General features: G+C 35.2%; 1 protein-coding gene and 1 long non-coding RNA gene across 3 annotated transcripts in view; one reads left to right on the top strand and one right to left on the bottom strand.

The window, feature by feature from the left end:
* The window catches only part of CNTN6 (contactin 6), a 270,512-nt gene extending 268,344 nt beyond the window's left edge, over positions 1–2,168 (top strand). For both annotated transcript variants that reach the window (XM_038565825.1, XM_038565826.1), the window contains exons 22-23: positions 664–832; positions 1,889–2,168. In XM_038565825.1, the coding sequence (XP_038421753.1) occupies positions 664–832; positions 1,889–1,989 (270 nt within the window). In that variant the 3' untranslated portion in view covers positions 1,990–2,168. The remainder of the gene's footprint in view (positions 1–663; positions 833–1,888) is intronic.
* On the bottom strand, positions 675–15,138 carry LOC119864649. Its single transcript, XR_005374708.1, has 5 exons — positions 14,996–15,138; positions 13,590–13,752; positions 12,563–12,712; positions 4,473–4,599; positions 675–1,047 (listed from the first exon to the last, which is right to left on the bottom strand). It is a non-coding gene; the product is annotated as an uncharacterized LOC119864649 (long non-coding RNA).
* Between the last annotated feature and the right edge of the window lie 4,099 nt (positions 15,139–19,237).

Raw genomic sequence — 19,237 nt, 5'->3', positions numbered from 1 at the left:
AAAAAAGATTTGAAAAATACTTAGCATTGCTGCTTTCAAATTTTTCATTGACAATTTTTATATTCTAAGGACAGTAATGTGTCATGGAACAAGAATAAAACTCTATACCATGCAACAGTTTTCTTCAAGTGACTCCCCTTGCCATTAAAAGATGATGATGGTGTGTGTGGGGTCAGTAAGGTCAGATGAGAATGCAGTCCAACAATATTCTACTTGAATAGTAGAATTTCTAGAACTTAGGCTGCAGTAGCATGTGAGCTTTTAACAGCATAAAAATAATCTACCAAGAGTATAGCCAAATACCCAGAGCAACTTATTTCCATTAGTGATAATGGGCAACATCTCCTGGCAAATGCACATATCCACACATTTGAAAGGGGTCCAAAATAAGCAGTGACTTTTCACAGCAAGCTCCAAATAATAGCCCCAAGCTATTTAATTAATAGAGATAAATATATTCTTATTTCAGAAGCATTGGCCAAAGACAAAATCTTTTGTTGTTGTTGTTGTTTTATGACTAAATTTAAGGAAAAGGCATAGACTGAATATTCCCACTCAAGGAGTACAGAATTTACAATGATATGTCTTACTGTGTTCCATAAGAGTGTCTGGACTTTAAAAAAAATGGCATGTCCATTTAACTTGATTCACCATTTTATTTAGATTCTGTACCGGCAAAACAGACAGAGTAAAACACATATTTTGGAAACAAACAATACATCGGCTGAGCTTCTTGTTCCATTTGAAGAAGACTACTTGATTGAAATAAGAACAGTTAGCGATGGTGGAGATGGAAGCAGCAGTGAGGAAATTAGAATTCCAAAAATGTCAAGTAAGTTGAATCACCATTGCTGTTGTAGATTTTTGAATCTAGACAGCTGCAGCATGAAATCTAGGCTCTCCGAATGTTGGGTGAAAAAATAAAAGGTCTGTGTTTCCATTTTCAGTTGTGAACAAGAGGTGATGAGTCAATTTTTCTTTAAATAATCCTTCAAATTTGCAACATGCTTACATATTACAAACAGGTTTATGTTTCCTTATTTGAATCTCAAAAAGAAAGAAAAAAGCATAAGAAAACACACACAACTATGTGTCATTGGTGCAGAATTAATTCTATTGGCACAAAAATTAATAAGACTTTCTGTGGGTACTCACAGGCTTCTGGGAGCAGAGAGAGAAAATATGAAACACATGTACTTGCACCCCTATTCCCATATCTGTGGCAGGCATCACTAATCAATTATGACATGCATACCAAGCTTAGTCACAAATCTCAAATCCTCTCAATACAGTGTTCTAAGCAGGTAATACTAATCAGTCAGATTTAGCATGTAATAATAGTTTATTATTTCTGCTTCAGAAGAATCGCTTCTGCTTGAAGTTGTAGCTGAGTGAAATCATCAGCCACCACACATTGGCAAATTCTAATCTGCCCTTCAGTCACAATTGGCCAGTTTAGGCATTTTTCTTGTTCATTTTTACATTTAAAACAGTTATCCTAGAGACAAAGGGCTAACGACATTTCCTTAAAAATTTTTTTGTTGTTGTTAAAGATTTTATTTATTTATTCATGAGAAACACAGAGAGAGAGAGAGAGAGAGAGAGAGGCAGAGACACACGCAGAAGGAGAAACAGGCTCCCTGAGGGGAGCCCGATGTGAGACTCTAGCCTGAATCCCGGGATCACACCCTGAACTGAAGGCAGATGCTCAACTGCTGAGCCACTCAGGCCTCCCGACACTTCCTAAAATTAAATATACTATAAATGCAACAAATGTGCTAATATGTTATTAGAAGAGAAATGATAGTATGCATGAAAACTTAATCTAACAAGCAATCTTATTTTTTCTCAAGATATTTTGTTTTATTTTTTTGTTGTTGTTTTGCAGGTTTGAGTTCCAGAGGAATTCCAGTCTTAGAACCTAGCATCTACTTCCTGTCAGCTGTCATCGTTTTTTACTATTTTACAATTCAGCCACTTACACGATGAATAAAATCGTAAATCCTTGAGAGATTTTTGAAACAAATCATCCTGTAAATAAGCTCTCTACCCCCCATCACAAAATACAATATTAAAACAGACTCCTTTGGAAAGGAAAACAGTGTATATTATTAAGATCTTGTAAATATCTATAGTACATTAATAAAACAATTTTAAACACTTTTGAATTTTAAAGTTCACACATGATTACATACATTCAGAAAGTGCCAAATAATCTGTGGAGTTGTAACTACTGTGGCTTTTAAGTGACTTATATGGAAAATATAAATAACTTCCCTTGATGACGATGATAAATATGGAATAGGTTGCAGTTATCATAGAGAAAATGTATATTTTTTACTTGCTCCAAGCAATTTCCTTCAATATTAAAAATTTTCACTCTACTTGGAAATAAAATGTAAGTATTTGTTTATAGTTGGGATTCTTTAAAAAATGTTAGCTATTCCAAAGGGTGATATTCCTTTACTCCTAAATGTGGTGAGGCCAGGAAATATTTGTACCCAATAATATATATATATATATATATATATATATATATATTATGTTCATCATATATATACATATGATGTTCTTTTCAACTTGCTTTTCTAAGAGGTCCAGTAATAATAACAGGAATAAGTGCTTTATGGCAAAGAAGGAGAAAGGAAGGGAAATAAGCACCCATCTAAAACAATCTAACAACTCTGGTATAAGGCAATTTCTCATAGCAAAATTTAATTTTTTAATCAATTTTGAATTCTCCTAAGGAAAAGTTGCATGAACAAATCTCAGGTAATCATAACAAATTGTTAGCAATGCATGTGGCCTTGTTTTCATATAATAAATAAATCTGGTAACAGAATTATTTAACCAAGTTTTTGACATTTTGGTATATATATATATATATATATAGTCAATCTTCCTTGCAAGTATAAAAATAATCCTATACTGTCCAAGACTTAAAAAGATGTTTGTGGGTCAACTCCTCTTTAAGGTGAACCTATTTTAGTCAGTGGTCCTATTTCTTAGAACTGCATTCTGGAGAAAGTAGTCCAAGAGAAGGTAAGGTTAATGAGTGGGCTAATGCCATTCTATGTGGCCATCCATTTCCTTCACAAACAGCCTTGAGGGGTTTGGCCTCTTGGCAGTCCTCCCTTGCTCCCAGCCAATCAGACTTGATGTCCTGGGGAGCTAGGATTGAGAAATGGGTCACACTAGTTTTGCCTTCTTCACATGGTGCGACTTCTTAATTATGCTGAAAATATTTGAATTATCCTCACAACCCTTAATTCACATAGTCCTCAAAATTGGATTTTATCCTTTTCATTTCTAATGTATTTTAGAGCTGTATAAAATACCGAGTGTAGTCAGCAGCAGATGGACAATGACTTTTCATAGTTCAGAATTTCTCCCTGCCTGAATAGTTGTGTCAAACATACAGTACAAATTAATGAGCCTTATTCTCCTCCATGCCCTAAGATATGGTTGTGCTTTGATGGAGCAAAATAAATAAGCAATAGCAAATGCTGTTTGGCACAGTCGTGTTAACAGCTGCCTGTCCAAGACACATCTGTATTGGCCAGAAATATCAGTGGCACATGGTCTCAATAGTTTTCTCAACTTGGTGAGAGACAAGATTTTTTTAAAAAGATTTATTTATTTATTCATGAGAGACACACAGAGAGAGGCAGAGACATAGGCAAAGGGAGAAGCAGCTCCTCCCAGGGAGCCCGATGTGTGACTCAATCCCGGATCCCGGGATCACGCCCTGAGCCAAAGAGAGACACTCAACCCCTGAGCCACCCAGGCATCCCGAGACAAGATTTGTATCTTCTTCCTCAAAACAAGTATTGAGAGTTAAATGTACTATGAGATTTTTGTTTCCATTGATTAAGTGAATAAGATACATAGTCATATGTGTACAAGTCTGAAAGCTAAGGCAATTCTTACCATTAACTCTTAAAAGTTGGTGGTTGTGCTTTAATTCATAATGGTTGGAGTATTAAAAGTATGCATTATTCAATGTCCAATATTTATTTTTTATCAACCCATACTAAATTTTTTGGAATACAATTTGACATTAATATTAAATAGCATCTGCTTTGGCTCTTGATTGATTTGAATCTCTACTCTTAGTGAGGCCTTGGACACATATTTTAACATCCCCATATTACTATTATCAGGATTAGAGGACATAATGTGTACAATTATTTAGTGTAATGCATGCAACATTGTAAGTTGTTAACAAGTGGAGCTGCTGTCATCTGCTACTATGAACTAAATCCCTGATGAAATAAGTTACTATATTTCCATAAGTGATCAATTGATTATGAAAACAGATTCAGCCTATGTTTATGTCAAAATCCAGTAAAATTTCAGGAAAAATGAGTAGTCCACTACTCTGGACACTAATGACACTAAAGAATGTAACCAATGATGATTTCATCAATCCATTTCAAGAGGATATTCTGTATCTACTTGTATGTACTTACCTGGTATTTAGGAGAGATTTCTAGAGGATCCCTTTATTGACCACATATATTGCTGTTAAAAACTATTATAAATATGACAACTTATTTCCATACTTCTTACAGGAAGGAGAAAAAAATGTGATCACACCTAGGGACAGTTTAAGAAGGAAAAGGGAATAAATATTAGGAGACTCGACACAGCAGATTTATGACCCTATAAAGCTATGGGTTGCCAAGTAATGTTAAATGTTCAAATCAGCTCCATGTCCTCTCTTCTATTCTTCACACTAAAATCCTCCCAGGTCAATGTTCCTTTTCTAACTGTACAACAGAAGGTGGCCCATAAGAGAACATGCCTGCTATCTTTAACAGCAAATACAAATAGAAAGAGATGATCTGGAATCTCTTTGGATTTCGAATGCAGTAAAATAATCATTCTCTCCCATAAGTGAATCTACTATTTTTAAGCCTCTATATCTTATCAGTCTACACTCCTTCTTGAGTTGTTAACTTTCAAACACTCCCCATATGCCATAATTATTACTTTATTTGCTATGGAATTACATACTTAATTCAATAGAATTCAAGAACTTGGTAATCACATCACTGTTGAACTCAAGTACTTGAATTAGTCAGGTTTTTCCTGAGAAGCAGAACCAATAAGATGTATGTTTGTGTGTGTGTGTGTGTGTGTGTACTCAGTTGCATACATGTATAAACAGAGAGAGAAAAAGAGGGAGATTATAAGGAATTTGATATACAGTTATGGAGACAAAGAATTCCAGACCCAGAAGGGCCAATGACATAGTTCCAGTCTGGGTCTGGGAATCAGGAGAATCTACAGTGTTATTTTGTTCTGAGTCTGCATACAAAGTCAGGAGAGGATGAATGTTCTAGCGCAAAGACTGTCAGGCAGAAATAATTCTTTCTTCCATAGTCTTATTTTACTCAGGCCTTCGGTGGATTGGATGAGGCCCTGCCACCTTGAAAATGGCAATTTTCTTCACTCCATCTACTGATTCAAACTCCTCCAGAAACTTCCTCACAGACACATCTACAATATTAACTAAATAACTGGCCCCCTGCAGCCCAGTCAAGTTAACAGAGAAAATTAACCATCACGGTGCTGTTTTTAATTATTTTAAATAATCCAAAAAAAAAAATTATTTTAAATAATCCAATTCTAACCTCATCAACTTTTGAAATGGAATTATTGAAATATTCCTCTGTTTCTTCATCTGTAACTTGAGATGTTGGATTGCAAGATCTCTGAGATCCTTTAAAACCTTGCAATTCTCTATCAAACTGCAGAGTTGACTACTTTTAATATGAGGTAGTGTTTCATTACCTTTCAAGACATACACACACTCTGTATAGCTTTTCCAATTTATTTCTGTATATTCACTAGCTTAAATGATTGTGTTCAGCTTTCTTTAACTCTGAGTTAATTGAGTTTTCATTTCTAAAACCATGGGTAAATGGAGTATGCTTTTTCAAGACACAAAGAACCCTCGGAAATTCTGACCCATCTCTCCTCTCCACTGAGAATTACTGGTGTGTTTCAGAGGTTCCCAAGTGAAAGCTGTGGTAAAATTTTCATTGTTCAGTGAAAAAGGAGAAAAATTCATACAGTGTGATGAGATTTTAATAATGAATAATTTGTGAACTATTTAAGAGATTACAACTTTCTTCTGCTTTTTTTGTGATGAAATGTCCACTCTTTGATGACATGAATTTGAGTATGAATACTGGTTTGTTTTATATGTTCAATTTTAAAATACTCTTACTTGGCAAAAAAAGAGTAGGTAACTTTATATAAATCAATTCAATTATTATTTCAAGTTTTTATCTTTGGAGAAAAAATCAAAACTTTGAAAATAACAGGTCTTTAAATTTACTTCTTTATCACATTACCATCAAATTAATAGATTTGACTTTGTTTAATGACTTCAAGTTTGTATGTCAGAGTTTTATCCTGGATCCCTTGAACAGCAAGGTTCTGTGTTCTATGGACTTGCTGTTTATATACATAAACCACAGGTCTAGGAAGTCTGGTAAACCTTTTATAACAAGCTATTAATATAATTAAGATAATAATGAAAAAATATCAAAATATTTAATTTCTTTATTATTTTATTATGTTATTTTATTTCATTTTATTTTATTTTTAGAGAGAGAGAGAGAGAGAATGCCCATGCTCTCAAGCTGCACAGGGCTGGGGGTGAGGGAGACAGAGAATCTCAAGCAGGCTCTGAGTCTAGCACAGAGCCCTATGTGGGCCTCAGTCTCACAACCCTGAGATCATGAATGGAGCCAAAATCCAGAGTTGGACTCTTTACCAACTGAGCCACCCAGATGTCTCTCTTCATTATTATTTGCCACCCAGATGTCCTTCTTCATTATTATTTGCTTTCTACTTTTCTATTTGAACATATCATTTCTTTTGTGAAATTATATATAATAGCTTATAGTTCTTTAATCCTTTACCATAGCAAAATAATTTTGATAAAAAGGTAAATTTTTTGCTCCATTATTTTTAATATTATTCTGCTTGACAGCATTCAGTATAGTCCTGGGCAGAGAGAATGAAGCTTACAACACATTTTGCTTTCTGGGCAGATTTATGCAGCCAACTGTTAGGGCAATTTGTTTTCTCCCAGTTTCCTTAGGAAAATAAGTTATTTTTTATAGCCTGACTAAAATAATAAGCTGACCTAAACTCCAAATTTTGGTAGGTAAATAATATATTCTTGAAAGTAGTAATAAATAAAAATAAAATTCTTGGAACATAGTAGTTTTGAGAAAGCCCCAGAATTATTTTCCTGTTTTGAAAAACATATACTTTACAATCTGGTTAGGCATACCTTAGAAGATATTTACCTTGTCCAGAGCAAAGCTCAAGAGATAAGCAAATTTGATGACTTGAAATAAAGGCAGTAAGTTGCAGTTCAATGAGAAAGAAAAGAAATCCTGATGTAATGATATGTTTTGCTTCCCATTTCCATCAAAGACTAGGAAGTATACTGGATAAAATCTTGGCAGATTTGTCATTTATTCCTAGACCTGAATGGTGTGTTGGGTAGGTACCTGTCCTTGGATGGTGATTAATTAATGTTTGTAAATCACTGAAGATGGAAAGCCCTTCAGAAATTCTAATAACTTTTATTACAATGTTTTTTTCCCAGAAGTATATTGACTTTTTGCAATGGCACTTTGAAAAAGCATACTTTAGTGACTGAGAACAGGTATCATGCCTAGAGGAAAACAGTAATTGGAAAGTTTGAAAGGTAATAATTTTGAGATACTGAAATTTTAGTCAAATTCATAATAGCCTGCATGGACTAAATAATTTTCATTCAAACAAAATATGTCTACATCCATCCATTATGGAATTTTCAGAATGTGAAGTAAATGTCATAGCAACAGAATTTGTTTTTCAAATGATATTTACTGATAACAAAACTCGAGTATTCTCAAGGGCTTCAGATACTAATAATAATGAGTGTAGGCAACTTTTATTACCTTTAAGTGCAGTAGTTATAAAATCTCCCAACTTTGAGCAGATTAATTTCAGCCTATTTTCTGTTGACAGCAAAGCATAATTGAATATATTATAGGCCTTCTAAATTTGATCTTTTTCCTTATTTGTTTAAAAGTGAAAGCATTGTCAGCCTAAATTATTGTTATGTTTAGACTTGCAAACTCATATGGGGCTATTTTCATCCTTCTGAATTCTTAAGAGAGTACAAAAGTTTCTAAAGAGTCTCTTAAAAGAAAAACAGGGAAGTAGCTTAAATTACTTGGAGCAAAGTTTGGAATCCCTTAGTATTTCAAGTTGAATGATTGCTGAAGAATGCATTGTAATGAGTTAAAGACAATTTGAATTGCCTACAACTTGTTGCTGTTAATCAATAAGGAGAGAAATTAATATTCATTTCATACCATTGATAAAAATTAGGGTCCTGGATGTGTCTACCTGAAACCAATATTCTGTACCAGAAAATTTCCTATACTTTCTAATATTTTACATTGCCTTATGTCATATTATATATCATATATATTACTTTTATTATTATGTGTTATGTTATATATTATATTATTTATCTCTTATCTCACTTTTCTATAAAATGAGTTCCAGAAGAGCTGGACCCTGTCTTTGCATTCCCTCTTGCATCCACCACACGAGTGGAATGTCTTATATCTAATAGTTGCTCAAAAAAATGACTTTAATGAATAAACAACCAAAAGGAAGCATATATTGCTGTGCATACATTGTTTGTATAAAACGATGGAATCTCATTACTACTCCTACAAAAGCAGCAAAGCTTACCTTAATGATGTTGTCTTTTAAGCTTCCATATTACAATATTACAACTTGATGTGATGTATAATTGATGTGGCTCTGACTGCATATAAATTTTTTTTCAAATATTCTATAATTAAAACAATTTTAAGGGCAATATTTTTCAATAGAATGAACTGCAGAATTATGCAAAACCTTCTCCTTCCACTATAGGATTTTTACTGAGCATAACACTCAATGGTTTGTCTGTAGAAACATGACTCTGAGAGTTGTATAGACAAGTTAGAGAGCAACACCCATACTGGTAGGAAGCCCTTTGAGTCATTCCAAGGTCTATGTTGTAATTATTCTCCCTATGGCCAAATTAACTAAAGACTATACACTTGACCGTACAACTATAATGAAATGTAATAGTCTTGTCATTCTGCAATATTAAATCCATATATTTAGTCAGGAGAGTATATTTAGTTGGCAAATATAACACAAAGTTATGATATTCTTTTCTTAGATGCTATCCCTCTGGCCATATAAAGATTTAGTCAGCTTTGTTGCCAAAAGCTCTAAATATCTGTTGGATTTATTGGAAAATCAAAAGAAAAAATAGTTTTTGTTATTAAAGATATGGCAAACTTTCAACACAAGACACAAGCCAACCCCATACAGATTAGATAGTTCATTTATTTGATAATTGAAATAGTTGTCATATTCAGAAATCAGTTTTCATGTGAAGCCAGCTTCACTTGGGTACTTCTGTATCTGCCTTCCTGCATGACACTAACCTAGTGAGCTACTTACCATTTTTGATGAAATGTAGTTAGCCCTGAAGAACACCAATTGTGGCTCTCAAATTAGGTAGTAGGGATAACTTCTTTCTATTATCACTTTAATTATGTTAATTCCCAGTTTTATTCTGTTTTTGAAAGCTTAGGAATAAATATTGTCATTGCTTTTTATAACATCTTACCTTATACTTACTTACATGAACACGTCATCTTAGCTCTCATGAGCTGTGTTTAATGTAAGAAAAACTATATTTATATATCATGAAATGTAACTATAATTATAAATCATTTGTTTTTTAATAATATATATCTTTCTTTTTTTTTTAATTTTTTATTTATTTGTGATAGTCACAGAGAGAGAGAGAGAGAGGCAGAGACACAGAGACACGGGCAGAGGGAGAAGCAGGCTCCATGCACCGGGAGCCCGATGTGGGACTCGATCCTGGGTCTCCAGGATCGCGCCCTGGGCCAAAGGCAGGCGCCAAACCGCTGCGCCACCCAGGGATCCCTATATCTTTCTTTTTATATTGAGGTTAGAAACATCGCAATTACTCATCATATAGGCCTACACATCATCAAATCATTTAAGAAACATTTATTAATTGTGTACCGTATTGAATACATTGTACTTGGCTCTGCAAAAAGAAAAAAAAACTAGTGAAAAAGCAATATATTAGAGGGCAGGTGATAAACCAACCAACTCCCCCATCCCACCACCAAAAAAATAATCTCCCTCAAATAATCACAAATTGTAAATACTAGGAAGAAATATAGAAGGTGATGTGGTAGAGAACAGAATGGGAAACCAACCTTGGAGTGAGTGATCAGAGACATCTTCTTAGAGAATTTTCCATTTACCCTGAGACCCAAAAAAGGAAGAGAAGTTGGACATGTAAAGAATGGAGGGGAAAGGGTGTTCCAGATAGAAAAGGACAAAAAGAAAGAATTTCCAAATGTTTAAGGAGAGAGAAGGAGCTCCATGTGTTCTAATTATTCAAGGAAGACCTATGCAGATGGAGAATGGTACCAGAGTTTGCAGAGTTAAGCTGGAATCCAGTCCTCTTGGACTTTACAGGTCATGAGGAAGAATTTGGATTTAAGTTTTAAATATGTACGTTTTAATAAGATTGCTTTTGCTACTGTGTGGTAAATGTTTTTATTCAGGAAGTCAAGAGTGGAACTAGTTTTTCATAGAAGTCTATGTGATAGATAATGGTGGCTTAGATTAGATTGATAGCAGGGGATGGATACCTGTAGACTTGTCAAGAATTATCATTTGGTAATTAATGGATAAAGAATAAATTACATATATATAATATATACAAATATATATAATTGTATATATATAATTGGTATGGAGCTAGAAAGTGTAATACTAAGTGAAATAAGTCAGTCAGGGAAAGACAAATACCATATGATCTCACTCATGTGGGGAATTTAAGAAGTAAAAAAAAAAAAGTAAAAGAAAAAATAAAAAGAGAGAAATCAAGAAACAGACTTTCAATCATAAAGAGAAAACCAATGGTTACTAGAAGGAAGAGGTGAAACAGGTGATGGGGATTAAGGAATGCACTTGTACTTGTCATGATAAGCAAAGGATGAGGTATGGAAGTGTGGAATTACTATATGGTACACCTGAAACTAATGTAACACTGTATGTTACTAACTGGAATTAAAATAAAACTTTAAAAAAAGTATCAATTGGCTATAATAAAGATAAGGGATGCCTTTAATTTTTTATTGTATTATCAGAGAGGACTAAAGAAGGAGCACACCTAGGAATACAGAAGATAGGGAGATAACAAAGATTTGGGGAGGCATGATAAGTTAGAAATGCCTATGAAAAATCTGGGTAAAGATGTCAAAGGACCACATCACTGGAATTAGGGTCAAGAGATCTGGGTTTTCCCGAGGGTTCCAGCTCCTTCGTTAACAGGTAATAGTGACCCTTAAGCTCTGAGGTAACTTTTCAAAGTGACCTACTTCATTTTTTATGTCTTTATTTTTTCTTCCTTATAATGTACTCCTTTTTAAAAAGATTTTATTTATTTATTCATGAGAGACACACAGAGAGAGGCAGAGACATAGGCAGAGGGAGAAGCAGGCTCCCTGCAGGGAACCCGATGTTGGACTCCATCCCAGGACCCTGAGATCACGACCTGAGCCAATGGCAGATGCTCATCCACTGAGCCACCTAGGTGCCATTATAATGTACTCTTATGTGTACAATAATTCTAAGTAATTTCGTGGTACTAAAATAATGTAAATGATGCAAAGTTGCTGTTTTATAACAAGAACCCTAAACACTGCAAGATCCTGAGTCAGCCATCAAATCAGGTAGATTCAGATTACCACTTTGACTTTACTCAGTGAAATCTTTTTTTTACCCCTAAGATACTCAGAAGAAAAAGTTAACTACAATTCAAAATAATTGGAAATTACTTTGGCAATTAAGATTTATTGCTGGTGGGGATCCCTGGGTGGCGCAGCAGTTTAGCGCCTGCCTTTGGCCCAGGGCGTGATCCTGGAGACCCGGGATCGAATCCCACGTCAGCCTCCCGGTGCATGGAGACTGCTTCTCCCTCTGCCTATGTCTCTGCCTCTCTCTCTCTCTCTCTCTATGACTCATAAATAAATAAAAATTAAAAAAAAAAGATTTATTGCTGGTGATTCAGAACAAAAAGATTCTTCAGGTTTAATGAAATTCCAAAATGGGAAATCAACAGAATGTCTACAGTGTTTATTATTATTATTATTCTTTGTCTTCATTTCAGAAAAAGAGTTATCAAACTCTGAATTAGTAAGTTTTGGGTAACCAAATGATGTGCAGTTCCCTGACATTTGATTTTGTTCCTGTAGACCTTTGCTTATGTTCTTCTTTTTTTCATGGAGTGCCCTCCGTACCTTTCTAAGGGAATGCCTTTCTTCCCTTTGACAGTGTCTTCATTCAGTAACCAGACTGACACAGAGTTCCCACTCTGACCAACAGACTCCTTCTGAGACTGTGTGCACTTTTCTTCACTTACCCTTTGAGCTCCTGGCATACATTGCTGTCACAGCCTTTGACACTTGATCTTTAGATTGTTGGTTTACTTTCCATCTTCTTTCACATAATGGTGAACTAATTGAACACTGAATTTTCCAGCACTCAATGATCATGCTGAGCACATATTAGGCTTTTGAGAAATGTAAAAAAAAGACAAGAAGGCAGGGAAGAAATGAGAAAAAAGTTTTATTTCTTAATTTGTTAACAGGTCTGAGCGTATTTTGCCAGCTATATATTTCCGAACAAGAGTAATCTAAACACAAGAACATGAAATTATAATATTAAATACTCTGGTTTGCATGCAAAGCATTTTTTAGTAATATTTATAAAAAGAGTTTCTTGAAATAGGATGAAAAAAGCAACATGAATCTTTTATTAGTTTATCTCAAACAAGCTGATGAACAAACATTTTAAGATATCATGACAAGTGACTATACATGAATTGTTTTTTTTAATTTGTATTTAAAACAACTCTGTTAGCTTTGTGACAATTAAAGAGGCAGTTCTTTTCTGTGAACTTATATTTCAAGGCAAGGAAAAAATTGCAGCACTATTTCTTCCATTGTCCAGAAGACAATATCCAAAGGTAAAATGATTTAGACATCTTTATAACCAAAGATCAATGTTTAATTTATTCTCCTAAATGGATTCTTCTTTCTCCTTTTGACTTGCCCTATATAGTCTTGGCATTCAGCATGCCCAGAGAGTTAGGTGAGTTCTAGCTATTTCCAAATGGTAGTCTCCAGACGGGATAAAATATGACTCTTTCAAGGTATAGTCACTAGTGTATGAGTAAATTGTATTGTTCTAGGAAATCTGTCATTTGGTTGTTAAGACATAATGTTAACTTTTTTTTCACAGAAATATTGCTAGAAGTGGTCCCTTCTGTAGCTCACTAAAGCCTTGTTACTTCATAATGAGTCAGCGGTATAACATTGGTGGTCCTCAAGAACAAAACATTAAGATGAAACCATGATTCTCTGAGAAAGTGCTTTCAGGATTCTTACTTGGCTTATGGGAAACACATCTTCCTCCACCCATATCTGCAACTTCACGTGAGAACAGGGACTCACCCTTGGCATAGTATTTTTCATGCTGTGAGACAGGAGCTCCAGTAAAACAGGAGAGGAGAAGTAGAAATGTAAGATGCAGGTTTCAGGAATTAAAGAACTATAGGGAAAGAGGTTCTTATGAGTGAAATCTCCTGTGTCAGAGAAACACCTTCTGCTATATATTGTTTTTTCTCCACTCTTTTCCAGAACTGTCCTGCCTTATCTCTCTGCTATTTACCTTCTCTTTTAGTAATCTCTTTAAACTCATCTGTTAGCACTGTAGTCTTGGCCTTTGAGGTGCCAGCACAACAGAACTTCATTCTGTTCCAACCATGTTGAGCCCCATTTCACCACAGGACTTTTCCACATCCTATTATCTCTCTCTGGAATTTCCTATTGCCCTCACTCATCTACTGCTTCTTTCATCAAATTAAATGCTATTCATTCTGATTAAATAAAACCCTCCTCTTATATTCCTCATGACACCAATACATTCTCCCCTAACATTTATCAAACCTACAGTTTTTAAAAAATCTATTTGTCTTAATTAATTCCTATAATTTCTAATAAACTGTAAACTCCATGAGGATAGAGGCCATGTGGGGTTTGGTTGATTTTTATATCTCTAGAACCTAACACAGTTCCTGGCACATAGGAAGCTCTTAATGAATGGGATTTATTTAGAAACAAATGGGTAGTAATTAATAAATTCTAGTAAGTATTTAGTAAAATAAACACAAGTTATTCAATTACAAAAGGTTAAATTAATAAGTTAGTGATTATTATTTATATCTTTTCTAAAAGATTTTTTATTTGTAGAACTCATCTTGGGGTTTTTGCTGTGCTACTTATTCCTCAAAACTAGTAGGATAGTTCTAACAGAACAGAAAATGAGAAATTCACATTTTTTTCATTAAATTCTATTTGTAATTCCTCTTTATCTTGTACCCTCCTGCTCTTTTTTCCCATCAAACCAGTGAAATAAAGGCAGCAATATGTGGCATGGATAAACCCAACTTCCTACACCCAGGATGATCCTTCTTACTGAACATCAGAATCCTTCTTACTACAATGCCATGGGCAACTATCACTACTAACTTTGTTGGCATCGTGAGATGAAATTGATTTGTAATTCCTAAAAGAAGTAAATAAAAACCAGCCTCACTTTTTTCTGTTATCAGGAAGATAAAATTTTCTGGGCAACTATAATGAGGAAAACATACTTTCTTTTTTTTTTTTTACTTTTTATTTAAATTCAACTTGCCAACATATATAATATAACACCCAGTGCTCATCCCATCAAGTACCCTCCTTAGAAAACATACTTTCTAATTACCATGTCACTTTGGTTTCAACCATACCTTAAGAATAGTTTTGTAGCCTGGGTGGCTCAGCAGGTTTAGCGCTGGGTGTGATCTTGGAGACCCGGAATCGAGTCCATGTTAGGCTCCCAGCATGCAGCCTCCTTCTTCCTCTGCCTGTGTCTCTGCCTCTCTCTCTTTCTCTCTCTCTCTGTGCCTTTCATGAATAAATAAAATATTTTTAAAAAATTTGTAGTTTTGTATGAAAAGTTTTTCACTCAAAAAATTATGTTTCTTTCTTCTCATAATATATATCAGATGCTGTCTCAGTTATTCCAGTTATCATAAATACAAATCCTGAAATGTGGGCCCCATTATTTATATAATAGAATATCTTAGAATAATCAGTATGGCAAGCAGAATAAAGCTTTCCCATTCCCCCACTCCTATCTCAGTCCATATCTTAAACCTCAGAACTGGTAAATACATTACCTTATATGGCAAAAAAATTACTTTAAAGATGTGATTGAATTAGAATCTTGCAGGTGAGAAGATTATCTTGAATTATCCAGATGGGCCCAGTGTAATCACAAGGGTCTTTAAAGGTGGAAGCTAGAGGTAGAAGAAGAGGAAGAGTCAGAGTCATCTGATGTGAGAAAAACTGGATTAGGCTTTGAAGATACATTTGCACTTTGAAGATACAAGGGACCACAATCCACAGAATACAGGCAGCCTCTAGAAGCTGAGAAAGCAAGAAAACAGATTTTCCTTCAGAGCATCCAGAAGGAATGCAGGCCTGCCAAAAATTTGATTTTAGCCCATGGAGATCCATTTTGTGTTTTTGTAAGCCACTAAGTTTGTGGTAAAGCAGTAATAGGAAGCAAATATAATGAGTTTTAAATTTTTTTTTTATTTGTTTATGATAGTCACAGAGAGAGAGAGAGAGGCAGAGACAAAGGCAGAGGGAGAAGCAGGCTCCATGCACCGGGAGCCCGACGTGGGATTCGATCCCGGGTCTCCAGGATCGCGCCCCGGGCCAAAGGCAGGCGCCAAACCGCTGCGCCACCCAGGGATCCCCAATATAATGAGTTTTAAAACCTTGCCAAGTTCAAATAGTGAATGGAGGGTTAGAAATAAAACCCAGATAGTCTGACAAGAAAACCCATTTTATGTAATTGGCAATGTAAAAACAAACTCGAAACTGTGTACATATACACATGCACATACACACAGATGAATATATAAACATATCACAAACATATATATAGTATACAATTGCATATATATGCATATATGTAATATGTGTGTACACACACACATACATGTCATTACCAATGCTGCAATGCTCCATTTACTTTGATTATTTGGAAATAGCACAGCTTTATGATAATGACAGTGCAAAGATAAACTTAGTTTCAAAGTGCTACTAAATACTGTTTATATAGCCTGTTTTATGAGATGCTGAAGATGTACTGCACACATAACACTTAAAAGAAATTACAATTCTACCAGCATTATCCTCAGATTGTCAATTGATTGTGGATCGTGGATATCTTTTACTCTGAGCGTGTGTGTGTCTGGGTATGTATCTACCTTCTTTCAAAGTACTGAGAATGTTTATAACTGTAATTGTTACTAATGATTGTTCATAAATTATTCATAATTTAGACATGAGGAATCTTAAAATCAAAACTAATGGCACCAGACAAAAAGTGACAACCAGGAACTGAGAAATGTATGAAGAAATTAGAGAAGGCTGTGTCGGTACGAGAATGAGCTTAGATAGCAAGTGTAATTGGAAAGGTGGGGAAGCTCTCCTGAAAACTAGACTTTGAAGTAATTTACAGGAAATTTTTAGAATGTTTGGAGAGAAGCAGAGTGAATGTCCACTTCCTAGAGCCAGGAAGAAGAGAGATCAATTTGCAATGCCATCACATTTTACAGTTGGATGACGCTGAATCATACACTTAACCTCTCTGAACTTGATTCTCCTCTCATAAAAAAAAGCACATTAGTATTTACCACATGAGGCTGTTGTGGTAATTAAATGAGCCAGTGCATGTAAATCACCTGAGACAGTGTCAGTCCCCAACAAATATTATTTCCTTCTTTGTCCCTGCTGTCCATTGATACTTTGTATGCTTTAGAGCAATATATCCTTAAATTTGCTTTGTCAAATAAGCTACTTTTAAGTGATATACCATGTAAGATTTCTGTCCATTTTTAAATAAATTCTGTTAAATGAATTAAATGATATTTCTTTACTATAGGACTTCTGAGAGGCTTCAGTATGGTTCTCTGTATTGTGGTTCTCTGAGGGATATACATTATATAAAAAGGAGCATTTCTAAATTTTATCAGACAACATAATTTTTTCATAGACAATCATATGAAACAAATTTAATAAAACATACTATAAGGAGAGCACATTTAGGGACCCCTGGGTGGCTCAGTGGTTGAGTGTCTGCCTTTGGCCCAGGGAGTGATCCTGGAGTCCTAGGATCAAGTCCCACATCAAGCTCCTGCATGGAGCCTGCTTCTCTATCTGCCTGTGTCTCTGCCTCTCTCTCTGTGTCTCTCAAGAATAAATAAAAATCTTAAAAAAAGAAAAAAGAAGTGCACATTTAGACCAAAAAACAAACAAACAAACAAACAGAATAAGGTGTCAAAATATAAGAACTTAGATCTATATCTTTATTGTTTTAGGGTTCTGTTGACTTTCATATAAATATTTAGTATTTAAAGAACCGTGTTCTACCTGCATTGTTCCTTTTACAGAGAGTTGTGAGAATAAAGTTGCACACAGTATGCAGAAGTACTATGTAGAGTTAAAAGCTCCACACAAGCATGAGGTTAGTATTATACTGTCACACCATCTGACCTGCCATCTTTTCTACCATGTGAAAGAAATGTTGTTGATGGTTCCTAAAAGGCTTGGTAGATCAGAGAAAAAGTACACAACCTTGGCCCCAGAGGCTGCAATGTGAGAGACTAGCAATAGAAGAAGCACAACCCAATTATCTCTGTGAGAGAATAATTCAGTTCAGAACAAATGTCCTACATTTAAAAAGCCAGTAGAGTTTGGTTCATGAGGGACACAGCCCCTTTTAAAACTTTCACTGAATTTTAATCCTTGAGATAGGCTAGCACAAACTTAGTCATAAAACCATCTGTGCCAAACTCCCAACATTTTAAGAAACCTCACATAGGTTCTTTCTTCTCTGTGTGATTCCATATTAGAAATGGAGAATGAGAGAGACAGAGACAGAGACAGAGAACAGAGAGAAATTAATTGATTTTATTTATTGAAACCCTGTCCCTTCCTAACATTTCAACTGTGAAATATTGAGCCTGGGAGATCCTTCCCCAAAGGGCATCTCCCATGATCAACTACATTTAAGGTGTACTGTTCTCTCCCCTTTCTGGGAGTTTCACAAGGCATTTTTATCAATCTAAAAGATCCTAGAAGTCCTGCAATAAAGAAGCATTAATTTGGTCTAATACAATATTTCCAAAATTCTTTGATCACAATAACCACTATATATACGAAATTTACAATAATTTCAATGAAATGTCCCAATAATGTCCCCAAACCCCTGAGGGAAATGCTTCATTAGATGATATTCCAATTCCCCAAGACCTCTGTCAATCCCAGACCATACATGTTTCCTTGGAGGATGCAGGAATGGCTTCGTGCCTCTGGGTCCTCAATGCTGAGATCTTGTTTTCTGAGAGCATTGTCTAGCCTCCACTGAAAATTATGGTTTAGACCATTAATGTACAGAACCAGAGTACAGGATGAGTATGCTAGAGGGAAGAGGCTGCTTCTGGGGGACCAATTTTCACAAAGTGCTTTCCCTTTCTCTCTTTCACTACACACCAATTATTCTTGCCAGCTGGAGTCCCTGTATTTTCCACTGCAGGGGGATTGATTATGCACTCCCTTCATGTGGAGCAAGGGGCTGAGAAGAGAAATTGCTGGTAAATGAGACACCTATAACATTTGTATAAATCCCTGGCCCACCAGCCTCTCTCACCAGTCCAGGTAAAGCACTTGCCTCTGCTGAAGGATGTGAGCCTTGGCAATGAGCAGCAGCAGAAAGTTCTGTGGGCTGTTAGGCTTGAAAGAACTCTGGAGTCTTCCAGTCAGGATTTGCCTACTCAGACAAAGTTCAAAAGAGAAAAGAAACAATTCATCAGAAAATTAAGACCCAACTTCTGAGCAACACTGTGAAAATCATAAGAAGTATGTGTTGGCTTTTTCTAATGATTATTGACTCTCAAATCTTTAATTGCTAACCA

This window comes from Canis lupus, chromosome 20 (genome assembly GCF_011100685.1).
Source record: "Canis lupus familiaris isolate Mischka breed German Shepherd chromosome 20, alternate assembly UU_Cfam_GSD_1.0, whole genome shotgun sequence".
NCBI classification, from domain to species: Eukaryota; Metazoa; Chordata; class Mammalia; order Carnivora; family Canidae; genus Canis; species Canis lupus.
Note: the sequence above shows the minus strand (reverse complement) of the source record. Positions and strands in the feature narration are given on the sequence as shown.